The sequence below is a fragment of the Trachypithecus francoisi genome, unplaced genomic scaffold (genome assembly GCF_009764315.1).
Source record: "Trachypithecus francoisi isolate TF-2019V2 unplaced genomic scaffold, Tfra_2.0 Lachesis_group11, whole genome shotgun sequence".
Lineage (NCBI taxonomy): Eukaryota > Metazoa > Chordata > Mammalia > Primates > Cercopithecidae > Trachypithecus > Trachypithecus francoisi.
The window spans coordinates 38,361,819-38,381,515 of NW_022681456.1; the positions used below are offsets into that span (position 1 = coordinate 38,361,819).

At 40.0% G+C, this 19,697-nt stretch overlaps 1 protein-coding gene and 1 long non-coding RNA gene across 6 annotated transcripts in view; one reads left to right on the top strand and one right to left on the bottom strand.

Moving 5' to 3' along the window:
• The window catches only part of NR2C1 (nuclear receptor subfamily 2 group C member 1), a 56,866-nt gene extending 53,727 nt beyond the window's left edge, over nucleotides 1-3,139 (top strand). For 3 of the 5 annotated variants that reach the window (XM_033221030.1, XM_033221028.1, XM_033221027.1), the window contains one exon: nucleotides 1,019-1,528. In XM_033221030.1, coding sequence (XP_033076921.1) covers nucleotides 1,019-1,193 — 175 coding nt within the window. In that variant the 3' untranslated portion in view covers nucleotides 1,194-1,528. Of the gene's footprint in view, nucleotides 1-1,018 lie in introns of all 5 variants that reach the window. The other 2 variants (XM_033221029.1, XM_033221026.1) reach the window with 2 other exon arrangements.
• The window catches only part of LOC117089606, a 54,256-nt gene that overhangs the window by 33,621 nt on the left and 938 nt on the right, over nucleotides 1-19,697 (bottom strand). The window lies entirely within an intron of this gene.

The following is a 19,697-nucleotide window of genomic DNA, read 5'->3' on the forward strand; positions in this document are numbered from 1 at the left end:
CAGTAGTTTTTTGCAGAGCAAAACCAAGAAAATGCCTTATGTCCTGATAACACAAAACATTGCCATTTTTAAAACCTGAAATGAGTTGCTAAGCCATTCTTTTTCTTTCTTTTTTTTTTTTTTTTTTGAAGCAGAGTATTGCCCGGTCACCCAGGCTGGAGTGCAGTAGCATGATCTCGGCTCACTGCAACCTCCGCCTCCTAGGTTCAAGCGAATCTTGTGATTCTGTTGCCTCAGCCTCCCAAATGGCTGGGGTTATAGGCACGTGCTACCGTGCCCGGCTAATTATTTTTTGTATTTTTAATAGAGACAAGGTTTCACCATGTTGGCCAGGCTGGTCTCGAACTCCTGACCTCAAGTGATCTGCCCACCTCGGCCTCCAAGAGTGCTGAGATTACAGGCGTGAGCCACTGGCACCAAGCCGCCATTCTTAAATGTATAACTTGGCCCAGCACAATGGCTCACACCTATAATCTCAGTACTTTGGGAAGCCAAGGCAGGAGGATTGCTTGAGCCAGGAATGTGAGACCAGCCTGGGTGTCTCTACAAGAAATAAACATAATTAGCCAGGTATACTGGCACACTCCTGTAGCCACAGCTACTTGGGAGGCTGAGGCGGGAAGGATCACTTGAGTACAAGGAATTGAGGCTGCAGTGAGATCACACCACTGCACTCCAGTTTGGGCAGCAGAGCAAGGCCCTCTCTCAAGAAAAAAAAAAAAATAGTATAACTTGATGCGTTTTACAGCTCAGTTCCATGGTCCTTACAGCCAAGGAGAGGCAGTACGGTGTAGCATTAAGAGCAGGGCTTTCCCCTGTGGAGTCTGTCAGACTGCATTAATAACCAGGTAATTGCCATATGCTCTAAAGCTTGAGAATACTTAAAGTTTTGATTTTAACTTTTGAAAATGATATATTTATTAAATTAGGCCACATGCAGAAATTACTCATACTTTTCTACTTAATTTCTTTCTGGTTTACAACCTTGTTCCTCTCCCTTTTTTCTTTCTTGTTTTAGGTTATCCAGACTGCTACTCAGATTGCCAGCTTTAAGACTGATGAATGCTACCATCACTGAAGAATTGTTTTTCAAAGGTCTCATTGGCAACATACGAATTGACAGTGTCATCCCACATATTTTGAAAATGGAGCCTGCAGATTATAATTCTCAAATAATTGGTCACAGCATTTGAAAGCTGCAACTGCAGTGCTGTAAACTTAACTATTCTTTGCCAGAACACAAGACACCAAATTGAACTCATTGCTTTTGGGGCATCTGGAAATTTTTACTTCAAAAAGTAACCAGAATCCAAGGTATTTTTATTTTAGCTTCCTTAAGAATTTTTGAAGTGACTGGGCCAACAGCAGAAATTAAATGAATTTTTCTTCCTGATTCCTTTAAATGAACATGAAACACTACAAATTTATTCTTGGTGAAGATGATACCTGAAGCTGTCACCTCTTAATTATCTAAACTAAGCTCTCATTCTATTTTATAAAACAAATAAATTAGTCTCTTTTTTCTGAATTGTGTTCTAGTCATATTTAACTTCATTAAGAACTAGTAAAAATACTTAATGGTCAGAAATCCCTAAGGAGGAGTTAGTTCCTTGCATTTTACTCGGCCATAATAATCTTTGTTTGTTTTAATTACCATATCAAAATAAGATCATTTTATGCTTACTGGTATAATGACAATATTAGAATTATAGGAAATAATTGAATATATACTTTTTGTCTTCTGTAAATATCATGGTGTCCCTTAGCGTATGTATACCACTCTCATTGCTGGCAGTGAGACAATCTTAAGATTGACATTTTTAATGTATATTATTAGTTACAAGCACTTTCTATAGCAGAAAATTGTTTTTGAGAATAAGCTAGTGTTGATATTTTAATATTTTTAGCTTACTGCTCGTGTTTTTGTTTTTGTCTTCATTTATAGAGGTGGGTTTTCACTATGTTGCCCAGGCTGGTCTCAAACTCCTGGGCTCAAGTGATCCTGCCTCAGCCTCCCAGAGTACTGGGATTACAGGCACGTGCCACTGTGCCTGGCCTACTGCTATCTTTGAAAGTAATAGAGACTAGCCAGCTGTGGTGGCTCATGCCTATAATCCCAGCACTTTGGGAGGCTGAGGCAGGCAGATTGCTTGAGCTCAGGAGTTCGAGACCAGCCTGGGCAACATAGCAAGACCCCATCTCTGTAAAAAGAAAGAAAGTAATAGAGACTAATTAGAGCCCAAAATGTTTCACTATTTCAAAAAAGATATTAAAATTGTTGCTCTTTCATTCCATAAAAAGAATCTGATCTCTCTTCTACTTTTCTGACCTGAGTTAGAGCTTCCCAACCCTGTCGTGTATGGGTTTTAGCCTGTTTCTTTTAGGTCACTAAAAAAAACTCACCCAATTTGTCAAATAATGGATTTATCATAGCCAATACATGTTCTCAAGGCAAGTTTAAACATTATTTTGAAGCTAATGATAATTTTTAAAAATAAATATTCACTGATTTTTTTCACTGTAAAGCACGGGAGGGCTGCTTTAACAGCAGTATAAGAATCAGCCTGAAGCCTTGTTACTGCTGCAACAAATGCATTTTAGACTCCTCGGATGTCTTCCACAGTAATTTATTTTTTTAGCAAACCTGATACTGATAACTGTTTCTTTGCTTTGATTTCTTGATGAATTATTTTGGTATGTTTGTTGCTTTTTAAAACAAACATGGATAATGCACTCAGAGTACATTTTTTGTAAAGATTTTTGCAATAGAAGAAAAGCTGAAGTTTTTGTGGGGATGTGGATTTTATTGCTTACTACTTTTTTCCCTATTTAAAACATGATCTTAGTCAACAATTTTATTTATAATTATCAGCTAAAGAAACTACATTTAGTATAATACTCAAATGGAAAAATCAGTAGTTTATACCTTTATAAATACAATGAGTAAAGCCAAGGAATCAGGGAACTAATCCTTTAAAATAATGTACTAATGGTTAATTAAGATGTTTCAGGTGTTTTTTCTGATTAAATTTGTTATTATATTTGGAAGAGTTTTTAAAACTATATTAAAATGTGACTTGCATTACAAATTTCTGTGTCTTACCAATATATTTGTAAATATATTTATTTTCCTATTCAATGATTGCTTATCCTTCGTTTGTTCCATTGTGGTTTCATCTATAGCAAGTATAGATCTGCTATATTAAGAAAGTTCTAATAAGAATCGTTACTGATATAATAGGTGTTTTGGTTCTCAGGTGGGGTGATTTTAATTAAAGTACTTCCGGCAAGAGAAAAACATGGAGACATTTCTGTGTCCTATATTTTAGGGTTATTTGCAATTCAATTTGAAGACTCCCAGCTAAATACTGCAGATTAGCTTTTGTTTTCTTTCCTGAAATCTCAGTAAAATGTCCATAAAGTATAACTAACTACACGATGACAAATGGAACAGGAGAGAAGAAATCAAAGGACAGAGTAAAGTAAATTTTTGGAAAACAAAATGCAGATAAAGAATGACTGATTTACTAGAACCAGAACTAAAGAAGCTTTAACTGAGTGACTACAAAAGGCAATGCAATGAGAAAGAAGCCAGGATACCAGACAAGATGCTTAGTACCTTGAAGGAACCAGTGCTCAGATACAGAAATGATGCTTGAGACATAAAAAAAAAAAAAAAAATAGATTGGTTGCAAGTCTGGATACAGAATAATTAGACTATCTTTTCCCAACCCTACTTAAGATGGGTAGAGGCCAGGCGTGGTGGCTCATGCCTTATAGTCCCAGCACTGTGGGAGGCTGAGCGAGGCAGATTGCTTGAGTCCAGGAGTTCGAGACTACCCAGGGTAATGTAGTGAAACCTCATCTCTACAAAAAAAAAAAAAATTTAGCCAAGCATGGTAGTGTGCACCTGTAGTCCCAACTACTTGGGAAGCTGAGGTTGGGAGTACAGCTTGAGCCCAGGAGATCGGGGTTGCAGTGAGCTAAAATCATGCCTCTGCACTCTATCCTGGGCAACAGAGCCAGGCCCTATCTCAAAAAATATATATATATCAGGTGGCCACTTTCTCTCCTCCCTTTTCAAGCAGGAGGAGGCCAGAGATTAATTCTTTGGAGAAACTGAACTGGAAGAGCATAGGACTTACAGGATACTAGGGATAACAGAAGGTGTGAATAAGATACAGGGTTGAAAATATGGAGGAAGTGAAAATCCAAATTTGGAGGCCGGGAGTGGTGGCTCATGCCTGTAATCCCAGCACTTCGGGAGGCCAAGGTGGGTGGATCACGAGGTCACAAGTTCGAGACCAGCCTGACCAACATGGTGAAACCCCGTCTCTACTGAAAATACAAAAACTAGCTGGGTATGGTGGCACACGCCTGTAATCCCAGCTACTCAAGAGGCTGAGGCAGGAGAATTGCTTGAACCCGGGAGGCGGAAGTTGCAGTGAGCTGAGATTACGTCACTGCAGTCCAGCCTGGGAAACAACAGCGATACTCTGTCTCAAAAAAAAAAAAAAAAGTCTGCATTTGGTTGGTACGTAGGCTCCCTATCCTTTTCCCAGGATACTGGCAATCAAGTACAGTTTTCTCTGTCAGGTTTTTTTTCTTTGGAGAAGCTAAATGGCCCCAGAGAAAAGATCTCCATTTTGGTTATCCCTTAATGATAAAAAATAATAATAAAGCCTGTTTGCCACCTTATCACTCTACAATGAAGCCCTCCAATTACCAAGTCGTGTGTATGTATTCGGTTTCCATTCAGCTCTTTAGTGCCCTATTATTAAATGTGAACTTACAGCCCAGGATAGCCAGATATTTGAGGAAAATCTCTATCCATGAGAGAGCAGATATGAGGGGTAGGGAGCAGATACAAAATGCAAAGATCAGAAAAATATTCTCTAAATATAATCAATATCTTGAGAGAAACTAGATGTTGTATCCATAAAAGGAGAACAGAATGTTTCCCAAAACAAATTTGAAGCAAGGAATTGCCCCTAGAAATTAAAAATGACAGTCAAGGCAATTCATCAGAAGGACTGGTAGATAAAATTGAAGAATTCACCCTGAAAGTAAAACCAAAAGACAAAGGAATAGGATACAGGATAGAAATGATAAAATTAGGGAATCAAACGATTTTTTTTTTTTTTGACGGGGGGAGGGGGAGAGTTGAGTCTCGCTCTGTTGCCCAGGCTGGAGTGCAGTGGTGCGATCTCGGCTCACTGCAACCTCTACCTCCCAGGTTCAAGCAATTCTGCCTCAGCTCACCAGTGGCTGGGATTACAGGCACATGCCACCACACCCGGCTAATTTCTTTTTGTTTTTAGTAGAGACAGGATTTCACCATGTTGGCCAGGCTGGTCTCGAACTCCTGACCTCAAATGATCTGCCCACCTCAGCCTCCCAAAATGCTGGGATTATAGGCGTGAGCCACCGTGCCCAGCCAAGGTCTAACATTTTCAATACTAAGTTTAAGAAAGGGAAAATAAGAAAAGGAAATTATTAAATAATGTAAGAAAAGTTCCACAAAAGGACACTTGTCTGTAGGTGGAAATGATCCATCATTATAAATTTTAAAAGATATACCATCTTGAAATCACAATATAGTCAAAGAAGACAACTGCTACTTTTAGCAGTATAAAGGAACAGATACTCTGAAGGCCTCTGATCTATTAGCTGAGTTCACCAAATTGAGATGACTTCCTAAAGAAGGCTAAGGTTGTTTCAGGTCAGTAGTACCCTCTGCGTCCTGGCAGAAGCAAGTGTAAATCTTCTCTGGAGAAAATATTCACAATTGAGATCAGAAGTTGAGAAAGTAAATATTTTTGGCTTCATAGACCATGCAATGTCTGTTAAAACGACTCAAAAAGTGCTAAAGTAACTATAGACAACATAAATGAGTGGGCATACCTGTGGTCCAATAAAACATACAAACACAGGCAGTGGACTGGATTTGGCTTTTGGAGTATGGTTTACCAACCCTTAATTTAAAAATCTTGATATTCTCGCAGATTAGGCTCAACCAAATATGAGTACACAAAATTATCAAACTCACAAGGAAATAAGCAATACATAAAGACCCTCAGACAATATTAGATCTTAAAATTGTCACATGCAGAATGTAACTATATAATATGTTTTAAGGAGAAAAAAATGGAATCTAAAAGTAAACAAGAAACAGCAGCAAAAATAACCAAGTAGATTTGAAAAGCCAAGAAACATTTAGAAAAAACTTACTGAAATTAAAAAATTAGGCCGGGCGCGGTGGCTCAAGCCTGTAATCCCAGCACTTTGGGAGGCCGAGACGGGCGGATCACGAGGTCAGGAGATCGAGACCATCCTGGCTAACAGGGTGAAACCCCGTCTCTACTAAAAATACAAAAAACTAGCCGGGCGAGGTGGCGGGCGCCTGTAATCCCAGCTACTCCGGAGGCTGAGGCAGGAGAATGGCGTAAAAACCCGGGAGGCGGAGCTTGCAGTGAGCTGAGATCCGGCCACTGCACTCCAGCCCGGGTGAAAGAGCAAGACTCCGTCTCAAAAAAAAAAAAAAAAAAAAAAATTAATGCATGGTGAAAGATGCCTTGAATGCATACATTTAACCCTAAGTTCCTTCTAAAACTGCATTAAAACAGCCAAAGGTTTGTGGGTCATTTTTATTCTTTTTTTAGACACAAAGTCTCACTGTGTTGGCCAGGGTAGAACTCGTGGGCTCAAGCTATGCTCCCACCTCAGCCTCCTGATTAGCTGGGACTACAGGTATGAACTGCCACACCTGGTTTGCTTTATGGTTTTTGTTTGTTTTTAAATGCATCTTACAAAGACAAAAAAAAAAGGGACAGAAATAAATGATAACCACAACTTTTTGAAAGCTAAAAATAGATTAGTAGTGATGATCCTAGCAAACCTGAGAAGGCCTTTTTATCCTGCAATGTGGAAAGCTGCAAAGCAATCTTTCAAAATGCTCCAAAATGCTCTTGTACTGTGACATCTCTGGAAGGAAAGATGAAGGATTTGTTGAAAGTCTATTTTGGAAGCAAATACACACCCACCAGACTAATAAAATTTTAGTCTGGCAAAACCAAATGTAGAGTACGTGGAGTGAAAATATGTGTGTTGATGGTGAGAGTGTTGGTAAATTCGGGAAAGATTTTGCATTAAATAATAGAGTTGAACATGCATGAAATTATCTTAGAGAAACTCACACGTGTACCAGAGGACATACAAAAAATTCATGTCAGCATTGTAAGAGCAAAAAAGGAAAACTATTCAAATATCCATTGACAGAGAATGGATAAGTTAATTGTGGCATAATCACCCAATGGAATACTATGCAACACTAAAAAAGGAATAAACTGTAAACATGGGTGAATCCCCAAAATACAATGTTGTATTTTTTTAAAAAGCCCAAAAGTATACAAAACCATAATTTTTTTTTTTTTTTTTTTTTTTTTTTTTTTTTTTTTTTTTTGAGACGGAGTCTTGCTCTGTCGCCCAGGCTGGAGTGCAGTGGCCGGAGCTCAGCTCACTGCAAGCTCCACCACCCGGGTTTACGCCATTCTCCTGCCTCAGCCTCCCGAGTAGCTGGGACTACAGGCACCCGCCACCTCGCCCGGCTAGTTTTTTGTACTTTTTAGTAGACACGGGGTTTCACCGTATTAGCCAGGATGGTCTCGATCTCCTGACCTCGTGATCTGCCTGTCTCAGCCTCCCAAAGTGCTGGGATTACAGGCTTGAGCCACCGAGCCCGGCCATAAAACCATAATTTAACTGGTTTACTGAAAACAGGCAAATATACTGTTGAGAGGTATTTATGTGGGAAAGCTAATTTTGTGAAAGCAAAGGAAATATTAATACTAAATTAGAATACTAGTTACTTCTGAAGGGGTAGGAAGAGGATAAAAACAAAGAATACAAGGGGCTTAAAAAGTATTGACAGAGTTCTAACTATTTGCTTTTAAACAAGCCACCCCAAAACGTAATGGTTTAAAACAACATGTATTGTGTTCCTGAACATGCAACATGGACAGAGCTTGGAAGAGACAGCCTGTCTCTGCTGCTTTCAGCCACAGCTCAAATAGTGAGGTTGAAATCTATGTAATCATTCACTCACATGTCTGGAAATTGATAGTGACTATTTGCTGGGACTTCAGGTGGAGCTGAAGCCAGAACACATACCTAGTCTTGTTTCCCTTCCTCACAACCTAGAGGCTGGGTTCCAAGAACAAGGGTTGAGAAGGCCACGTGGGAGCTCTGTTACCATTTCTTGCCTGGCATTAGAATTCATCCAGTGTCAGGCCGGGCACGGGGGCTCACACCTGTAATTCTAGCACTTTGGCCAAGGCAGGCAGATTGCCTGAGCTCAAGAGTTCAAGATCAGACTGGGCAACATGGCAAAATCCCATCTCTACAAAAAAATACCAAAAAAAAAAAAAAAAACCAGGCCTGGTGGCACATGCCTGCAGTCCCAGCTACTTGGGAGGCTGAGGTGGGAGGATCACTTCAGCCTGGGAAGCGGAGGTTCTGTAAGCCAAGATTGCACCACTGCACTCCAGCCTGGGTGACAGAGTGAGACTCTGTCTCAAAAAAAAAAACAAAAACAAAAACAGTAATTCAGTGTCTTCTGCTGCATTCTACTCATCAAGAAGTCACAAAGGTCTGTGCTGATGGAAAAGGAGGGGAAATAGACTCCACCTCCTGATGATGAAGTGGCAAACTTCTGGAAGAGCATATGGAACCAGAAATACTAAAAATATTTCCACCATTTGAGGGAAAAAATGTTGCATCTCAGCAGTCTCACTTGGAAACCCAGGTAGAGAAGGCTTACCTGGACAAGACTGGGGCCTGGGAGGTCAGGGGTGGTTTTCATCTTATGGAATTGTTTACAAATTGATACATAAAAAATCATAAGAAGTTTAAAGGATTGTAACATCTTAAGCTGGGCATGGTGGTGCATGGCTGCCCTAGCTAGTCTGGAGGCTGAGGTGGGAGGATGGCTTGAGCCCAGAGTTGGTGGCTGCGGTGAGCTATGCTGGTGTCACTGTAGTCCAGCCTGGGTGACAGAGTGAGACCCTGTTTCTAAAATTTGGAGGAAAAAAAAAAAAAGCAAGAGGGTATGATCTTGGACCTTCAAACTTGTATGTGAAGGGGTGGCCTGCCCCTCCACACCTGTGGGCGTTTCTTGTTAGGTGGAACGAGAGACTTGAGAAAAGAAATAAGACACAGAGACAAAGTACAGAGAAAGAAAAGCGGGGCCCAGGGGACCGGCGCTCAGCATACAGAGGACCCACAGCGGCACCGGTCTCTGAGTTCCCTTAGTATTTATTGATAATTATCTTTACCATCTTAAACATAAGGGAGTGGCTGGACAGTAGGATCATTGTAGGGAGGAAATCAGCAGTAGACATATGAACAAAAATCCCTGTGACATGAATAAGTTTAAAGGAAAATGCTGTGTCTTGAGATGCATATGCAAACATCTCCATAAACCTTTTAGCGGCATTGCTCCAGCAAGTCCCACCTTATTCCTAAGGGTGGTTTTCTCCTTGCTCAGTAAACAAAGCACACAATGGGGTTTACCCCAAGATGTTCCATTGCCCAGGGACGGGCAGGATTTTTAACCAGCAAGCTGCCTTCAGGTACTTGTTTAACAAAGACACATCCTGCACAGCCCAATATCCATTAAGCCTTAAGTCACCACAGCACATGTCTCTTGCAAGGACAAGGTTGGGGGTAGGGTCACAGATTAACAGCATCTCAAATACAGAACCAAATGGAGTCTCTTATGTCTACTTCTTTCTATATAGACACAGTAACAGGCTGATCTCTCTTTCTTTTCCCCACAGTATGGGCAGGAAATGGCTAAAAAAACTACTCAGCTGCAGACTGGACCCCATTTTGGGGGAAATGAAGGGTAATTTCCATGTGGCTGCTGGAGGAAGCGTTGAGAGAGGAAGTGCTGAGAGAGGAAGTGCCAGGGAAAAGCCAGATGGTTGTTTCTAACCTACCCTCAGAAACCAAGCAACACTGCTTTCCATGTCATTTTATTTACTAATGCAAAGACCCACCTGCATTCAAGGGAAGATAAACTATGCCCCTTGACAGGAAAGTGGCAAGATTCTGGAAGAGTTTAGGGACTCAAAGCTGTTTTTTCAGCCATTTTTTGAAAACTTCAATCTCTGATACTATTCTACTTATTAAGCTGATTGTAGATTCTTAAGATCAAATAGGCACTTTTGTATATTCATGATATTTGATAGAAAAATAAATCCTTATGTAGAAAAAATGAGGTGCTCTTAGATCTCCAGATCTCCTCCACAATTCCCTGTATCCAAGGGAGGGGAGTAAGCCCTTGAGAAGCTGTGAACACTACATTATCCTTACATGTATATGTAACAGAAAATTTAGTAAACTATATATGAAAAATGGGGCAGGAAGTTGGGGGGGGACTACGAGGTGTGAGGAGGGGAGTGTGTGAAAGCCCTAAAAGTCCTCACCTATGTGGAGAAGTCAACAAATAATGCCTAAAGTTGGAAAAAATCTAGAAATATTATAAGCATGTAATTTAGAAATATGGTAGTGAATAACCAAATAAGCTAAAAGGATTGGAAGTAGTTGTTGCTGGGAGTGGGCAATCAGTTCAGAAAATTGAACTATATGATTTCTTCAGTGAGGTACATATGTTCAATGTACTAAATTTAAGAGTGAAAATGATCAAAATGGAAGAGCTAAATTGAAGCTAAGATCATTGAAGAAAGAATTAAGACTTCTGGCAATGTTTGTTCACACGAACATGTCAGTATTATCCAACTGAATTCTGTGTATCTCTTTAACTTTAGTTTGTTCTATAATAACAATGTTGATATCAAGTTAATGACCAAAAAAATCAGAACAGGATACTATGAAAAAGAAGAGAGACCGGCCAGGCACAGTGGCTCATGCCTGTAATCCCAACACTTTGGGAGGCCTAGCGGATCACGAGGTCAGGAGTTCGAGACCAACCTGACCAACATGATGAAACTCTGTCTCTACTAAAAATACAAAAATTAGCTGGGCATGGTGGCGCGCGCCTGTAGTCCTAGCTACTCGGGAGGCTGAGGCAGGAGAATTGCTTGAACCCGGGACGCGGAGGTTGCAGTGAGCCAAGATTGCACCACTGCACTCTAGCCTGGGTGACAGAGCAAGACTCTGTCTCAAAAAAAAAAAAGATCAAAGAAAGAGTTCGTTCGTTCTCTTGCTTTCTTTCTTTCTTGCTTGCTTGCTTTCTTTTTCTTTCTTTCTCTCTCTCTCTTCTTTCCTTCCTTCCTTCCTCTCTCTCTCCCTCTCTCTCTCTCTCTCTTTCTTTCTTTCTTTCTTTGTTCTTTAAATAAAAAATCATGTTGAAAAACATCTGTATCAGGATTGATGGACTGGACCCAAACAAGGAACAAATTAGTGAACTGGTACATAAATACAAAGAAATGGTTCAGAATGTAAAACACAAAGATCAAAATGGAAAATATGCAGGTAAAATTAAAAAGATACAGGGGATCAATCCAGAAGGGCCAATGTTCACCTAATATCCAGATTTCAAAAAGAAGTAACAGAAAATGTAGGGGAAAATTATTTAAAACAATTTCTACTGCTAAAAATGACACATCTCCAAATTCAAAGATGATGCTGAATTCCAAAAAACATCAACTACAAAAGCCCTAGATAAATCTTCATGAAATTTTAGAACTTTAAAGACAAATAGAAAAATCTGAAAAACTTCAACAGATTAAAAAACAGGTTTTTAACAAATGAATTTGTATCAGATTGGCAGCAGGATTCTCATCAACTGTGTTAGAGGTTTTGGGGTTTTGTTTGAGACAGGGTCTCACTCTGACACCCAGGCTGGAGTGCAGTGGCCAAAATCAGAGCTCACTGCAACCTCAAACTCCTGGGCTGTAGCAGTCCTCCTGCCTCAGCCTCCCAAGTGGCTGAGACTATAGGCATACATCAGCACACCCAGCTAAATGTTAGACAGTAGAGGGCAATGGAGGAATGCTTTCAGAGTTCTGTGAGGAAACTATTTTGAACCTAGGGTTTTATGTCCAGGTAAAGGATCAATCAAAGGAAATGTTATCTCCTACATGCATTTTTGAAAAAAGTCTCAAAAATGTGCTCTACCAAAACAAGCAAGCAAACAAAAAAACAAGCAACCCTAAATGAGAGAATTCTAAGAAAGAAAAATATGCAGGATCCAAGATAAAATAAGACTCATTTATTCAGAAACACAATGAAAAGAAATCCCAGAATGATCATCCATTCATGCATGAGGCCTAAAGACAACTGATCAAAATTAGAACAGGAAGTCAGAATGTTCTGTGAAAAATTTGCTCAAGAAGGCATATGCCTCTATTGTTATTTAGAAGTAATTTATCAAACATTTATTGAGTACTTATGATACACCAGGCACTTTTTTATGTACCTTATTTAACGCCTATAGTGATCTCATGAGGTGGGTAATATTAACCCCATTTTACAAATGAGTAAACTAAGGCTCAAGCAACTTGCTCAATATAGCTAATTAGTGATTGGTATGGTTTGGCTGTGTCCCCACCCAAATCTCATCTTGAATTGTAATCCTATAATCCCCACGTGTCATGGAAAGGATGCTTCACTTATGGGAGCAGTCACCCTCATGCTGTTTTCATGATAGTGGGTGAGTTCCCATGAGACCTGATGGTTTCATATGGGGCTTTTCTCCCTGTTCCTCCGCACTTCTCATTTCTGTCACCATGAGAAGGATGTTTTTGCTTCCCCTTCTGCCCTGATTGTAAGTTTCCTGAGGCCCCCCTCCAGCCATGCTGAACTGTGAGTCAATTAAACCTCTTTCCTTTATAAATTACCCTGTCTCAGGTATGCCTTTATTAGCAATGTGAGAACGTACTAATACAGTGATAGAGTTGAGATTTAAGCAACCATAAACCCTGGAGTAGGGCTCCCTAGAAGAAAGGCTGATTGAAGGTCCAGGGTAGGAAATGTATAAGATGAGTTGGGAACATCTTGTCCCACCAAAAATAAAATAATGATAATAAAACTATCAAAGATGACTAGGTTTTATCTCAGAAACTCAGGAACCAACCTGAAGAGGTACCTACTAACCAAAGATAAAACAATTTGGTAATTGATTAGAATAATAACTGCAATGGGTTGAAACATATCAAACATTTAAATCTATAAGTACATATTGTACTTTAAAAATGCTAGAGACACCAGGTGCAGTGGTATGTGCCTGTAATCCCAGCTACTTGGGAGGCTAAGATGGGAGGATCATTTGAGCCCAGGAGCATATGACCAACCTGGGCAACATATTAAAACCCGGCTTCAGTTTGGAAAAAAAAAAAGCAAGGGATAACATAATCATAAAGAAAATACCTATAAAAGATACACAAAAGAAAATGAAGAAGGAATGGCAAATTGCTACCAAAAAACCAATGAAACACGAAGGTAGCAAGAGAGGAAAGACAGACATGAAATAACAGCAAAAAATACAGAAAACAATTAACAAAATGCCAGTAGCAAATCCTTCCCTATCAGTAATTACTTTAAATGTACACGAATTAAACTCCCCAATCAAAAGACAGAGTAGGTGAATGGACCAAAAATAAATAAATAAATAAAAAACCAAACACCAAAAAACAAACAAACCAAAAACTCCGCCAGGATCCAACTATATGCTCTCTGTAAGAGATTTACTTAGAGTAAATGTAAGGACACACATAGGTTGAAAGTGAAAAGACGCCAGGCGCAGTGGCTCAAGCCTGTAATCCCAGCACTTTGGGAGGCTGAGGCGGGCGGATCATGAGGTCAGGAGATCGAGACCATCCTGGCTAACACGGTGAAACCCCGTCTCTACTAAAAAATACAAAAAACTAGCCGGGCGCGGTGGCGGGCGCCTGTAGTCCCAGCTACTCCGGAGGCTGAGGCAGGAGAATGGCGTAAACCCGGGAGGCGGAGCTTGCGGTGAGCTGAGATCAGGCCACTGCACTCCAGCCTGGGCCACAGAGCGAGACTCTGTCTCAAAAAAAAAAAAAAAAGAAAGTGAAAAGACACAAAAAGGATTTTTAATGCAAATAGTAACAAAAAAAGAGGAGTGGCCTCTTCAAACAAAATAAACTTTTAGGTCAAAAACTGTCACAAGAGACAAAGGGATTACAAAATGATAAAAGGGTTAATCCACTAGGAAGATATAACAATTAAATATGCACCTAACATCAGAACACTCAAATATAGGAAGCAAACACTGACAGAATTAAGGAGAAACAGAAATAGTAACACAATAAAAGTAGTTTTCAAAACCCCACCTTCAATAATAGACATAGCAACCAGAAAGAATATCAAAAAGGAAACAGAGGACTTGAACAATGCTGTAGAGCAATCTGACCTAACAGACATACAGAGAACATTCCATCCAACAATGAGACAATACACATTCTTGTCAAGCATACATGCAACATTGTCTGTGAGAGATCACATATTAGGTCACAAAACAAAGTTTGACAAATTTTAAGATTGATATCATACCAAGTATCTTTTCTGACTACAGTGGAATAAAGCTAGAAATCAAAAGCAAAGGGCTGCGACACAGTGGCTTATGCCTGTAATCCCAGTACTTTGGGAGGCCAAGGTGGGCTGATCACGAGGTCAGCAGTTCGAGACCAACCTGGCCAACATAGTAAAACCTCGTCTCTACTAAAAATACAAAAATTAGCCAGGTGTGGTGGTGTGTGCCTATAGTTCCAGCTACTTGGGAGGCCGAGGCAGGAGAATCACTCGAACGCAGGAGGCAGAGGTTGCAGTGAGCCAAGATCGCACCACTGCACTCCAGCCTGGCAACAGAGTGAGACTCTGTCTCAAATCAAACAAACAAAAATTTTAAATAAAGGAAAAAACATCTGAACAGATTCATAACCAGTAAGGAGATTGAATCAGTAATCAGAAACCTCCCAACAAAGAAAAGCCAAGGAACAGATATTTCATAGGAGAATTCCAGCAAACATTTGAATTAATTGAAAATTTAATACCAATCCTTCTCAAATTCTTCCAGAAAATTAAAGAGAAGATAACACTTGGCCGGGCACAGTGGCTCACATCTGTAATCCCAGCACTCTGGGAGGCTGAGGTGAAAAGATCACTTAAGCCCAGGAGTTTGAGACCAGCCTGGACAACACAGTGAGACCCCATCTCATTTGAAGAGAAAAAGAAAGAAAGAAAGAAAGAGTGAAGGGAACACTTTTTTTTTTTTTGAGATGGAGTTTCACTCTTGTTGCCCAGGCTGGAGTGCAATGGTGCGATCAGCTCACTGCAACCTCCACCTCCCAGGTACAAGCAATTCTCCTGCCTCAGTCTCCCAAATAGCTAGGGTTACAGGCGCCCACCATCACACCTGGCTAAATTTTTGTATTTTTAGTAGAGACGGGGCTTCACCATGTTGGCCAGGCTGGTCTTGAACTCTTGACCTCGGGTGATCTACCTGCCTCAGCCTCCCGAAGTGCTGGGATTACAGGTATGAGCCACTGCACCCGGCCAAGGTAACTCTTTTAAACTCTTTTTTTTTTGAGACAGAGTTTCCCTCTGTCACCCAGATCGGAGTGTGATGGTGGAATCTCAGCTCACTGCAACCTCTGCCTTCCAGGCTCAAGCAGTTCCCATGTCTCAGCCTCCTGAGAAGCTGGGATTATAGGCACACAACACCATGCCCAGCTAATTTTTGTATCTGTATTTTCAGTACAGACAGGGTTTCGTCACATTGGCCAGGCTGGTCTTGAACTCCTGGACTCAAGTGATCCGCCCGCCTCAGCCTCCTAAAGTGTTAGAATTAGAGGCGTGAGCCACCACAGACAGACTAAACTCATTTTATGAGGCCAGCATTACACTGATACCAAAACCACAACAGATACAAGAAGAAAACTATAGACCAATATCCCTGATGGATATTGATATAAAAATCCTCAACGAAAATACAAACTGAATTCAACAGCACATTAAAAGGATTATATGGCCGGGCATGGTAGCTCACTTCTGTAATCCAAGCACTCTGGGAGGTTGAGGCAGGCGGACCACCTGAGGTCAGGAGTTCAAGACCAGCCTGGCCAACATGGCAAAACCCTGTCTCTACTAAAAATACAAAAATTAGTCAAACGTAGTGGCAGGCACCTGCAGTCCCAGCTACGTGGGAGGCTGAGGCAGGAGAATCACTTGAATCCAGGAGGCAGAGGTTGCAATAAGCTGAGATCGTGCCACTAAACTCCAGCCTGGGCAACAGAGTGAGAATCTGTCTCAAAAGAGAAAAAAAAAAAATGGATTATACACCATGCCCAAGTGGGACTTGACTTATTCCTGGAAAGCAAGGATGGTTCAACATATAAATATCAATCAGTGTAATGTACTACAAATGGTTTGCAACTGATCATGACTTGACTTATAATTTTTTTGTTTTATGATGGGTTTACTGGTGTTTACAATGCGTTTTTTGTGTGTGTTTTTTTGTTTTGTTTTGTTTTTCAGACAGGGTCTTACTCTGTCACCCAGGCTGGAATGCAGTGGCATGACCTTGGCTCACTGCAACCTTTGCTTCCCAGGTTCAAGCAATTCTCCAGCCTCAGCCTCACAGGTGCATGCTACCATGCCCATCTATTTTTTTTTTTTTTAATTTTTTGTAGAGATGGGGTTTCACTATGTTGCCCAGGCTGGTCTGGAACTTCTAAGCTCAAAGCGATCTGCCTGACTCAGCCTCCCAAAGCGCTGGGATTACAAGTGTGAGCCACCCCACACATGGCCTTGGTGCATTTATTATTTAGATTTTTATTTACAATGGGCATGTCAGAATGTAACACCATTGTAAGTTGAGAGGCACATTAACAGAATGAAAAACAGAAACCATATTATCATTTCAACTGGTATAGAAAAAGCACTTGGCAAAAACACTCAACAAACTACGAATGAAAGGAAATTATCTCAACCTAATAAAGGCCATGTTTGAAAACGCCACAGCTAACTTCATATTCAATAGTGAAAACTGAAAGCTTTTCTTCTAAGATCAGGAACAAGGCAAGTGTGTACATTCTTGCTATTTCTATTCAACATATTACTAAAAGCCCTTGCCAGAGCAATTAGGCAAAAAATAAATGAATAAAAGCTGAAAATTGGAAAAGAAGGGCCAGGTACGGTCGCTCATGCCTATAATCCTAACACTTTGGGAGGCTGAGATGGGAAGATTGCTTGCTTGAGGCCAGAATTTCAAGATTAATCTGGACAACATAGCAAGACCCTATCTCTACAAAAAACTTTTTAAAAAATTAGCCAGGTATGATGTTGCATGCTTGTAGTCCCAGCTGTTCATGAGGCTAAGGCAGGGGGATCACTTGAGCACCAGCTTAGGTGACAGAGTGAAACCTTGCCTTAAAAAAAAAAAAAAAGTAAAATTATCTCCATTAACAAATGACATGGTCTTATATGTGGAAAACCCTAAGGATTCCACCAAAAATTGGTTAGAACTAATAAATGAATTCAACAAAGTTGCAAGGTACAAAATCAACACACAAAAATCAGTTGCCTTCTAAACACTAACAATGAACAATCAAAAAGGAAATTAAGAAAACAATCACATTTGAAATAGAATCAAAAAGAATAAAATATTTAGGAATAACTTAATCAAGCAGGCAAAAGACATATACATACTGAAAACTACAAAACAGTGCTGAAAGAAATTAGATGCAAATAAATGGAAAGACATTCATGTTTGTGGATTGGAAGACTTAATATTGTTAAAATTAAAATCCCACACTATTCGAAGTATGTTACAGATTCATTGCAATACCTATCAAAATCCCAGTGCCATTTTTCTTTGCAAATTTTTAAAAAGTCATAAAATTCATATGGAATCTCAAAAGACCCTGAATAGACAAAACAATCTTAAGAAAAATAAAGCCAGAGGTCTTCCACTTCCTGACTTCAAAACATTGTGCAAAGATGCAGTAATCAAAACAGAGTGGTACTGGCATAAGAACAGGCATATAGACCAATGGAATAGAATAGAGAATCCACTTTCTGACTTCAAAACATTGTGCAAAGATGCAGTAATCAAAACAGAGTAGTATTGGTGTAAGAACAGACATATAGACCAATGGAACAGAATAGAGAACCTAGATATAAACTCTTAAGTATTTGGTCAAGTGATCTTTGACAAGGGTACCAAGGCTACATAGTGGGGAGAGAATAGTGTTGGGAAACCTGGATATCCACAAGCAAAAGAATGAAGTTCAACCTTTACACCACATACCAAAATTAACTCAAAATGGACTAAAGACCTAAATGTAAGGCCTGAAACTATAAAACTCCTAGAAGAAAACAGGGGGGAAGCTTCATGACATCGGATTTAGCAGTGATTTCTCAGATATGATAACAAAAGCACAAAGTAAAAATAGACAACTGGGGCTACAATCAAATTTATAAACTTCTGCATAGCAAAGGACACAATCAACAGAATGAAAAGATGACCCAGGGAACGGGAAAAAATATCCATGATACATAAAGAATGCCTACAACTCAACAACAAAAAAACAAATAACCCGATTCAAAAATGGGCAAAGGACTTGAACAAACATTTCTCCAAAGAAGATATACAAACGGCCAACAAGCATATGAAAACATGGTTAACATCAATAATCAGGTAAATGCAAACCAAAACCACAATGAGGTATCACCTCATCACCCATCAGGATGGCCACTGTGAAAAACAAATGAACACAGGCTGGGCGCGGTGGTTCACGCCTGTAATCCCAGCACTTTGGGGGGCCGAGGAGGGTGGATCACCTGAGGTCAGGAGTTCAAGATCAGCTTGGCCAACATAGTGAAACCTCGTCTCTACTAAAATTACAAAAATTAGCTGGGGGTGGTGGCGGACACCTGTAATCCCAGCTACTCGGGAGGCTGAGGCAGGAGAATCGCTTGAACTAAAAAACTCGGGAGGCAGAGGTTGCAGTGAGCTGAGATCACACCACTGCACTCCAGCCTGGGCCACAGAGTTAGACTCTGTCTCAGAACAAACAAACAAACATACAAACAAACCCAGAAAATATCTAGTGTTGGTGAGGAGGTGGAGAAATTGGAACTTTTGTGCAGCATTGTTGTCAGTAATGTAAAATGGTGCTGCTGCCACAGAAAACAGTATGGGGATTCCTACAAGAATAAAAAATAAAATTTCCATATGATCTAACAATCCACTTCTGGGTATACATCCAAAAGAACTGAAAACATGATCTTAAAGATATCTGCACACTTGTGTTCATTGCAGCATTATTCACAATAGCCAAGAGGCAGAATCAACAGAAATGTTTATGGACAGATAACTGGGTGGCATATATATACAGTGGAATATTATTCAACATTTATAAAAAGAAGAAAATCCTGTCGTATAGTACAATATGGATGTGCCTTGTGGATATCATGCTAAGTGAAACAAGCCAGGTCCTAAAAGACAAACACCTCATGATTCTACTTACATGAAATATCTAAATTAGTTAAACTCTTAGAAACAGAAGTAGAATGGTGGTTGGCAGGGGATGGAGAAGAGGAAAAAGTTGTTCCATGGATACAAAGTTTCTGTTTTGCAAGAAGAGTAACTTCTAGAGATCTGTTGCACAATAATGTGCACGTAGTTAACACTACTGTACACTTAA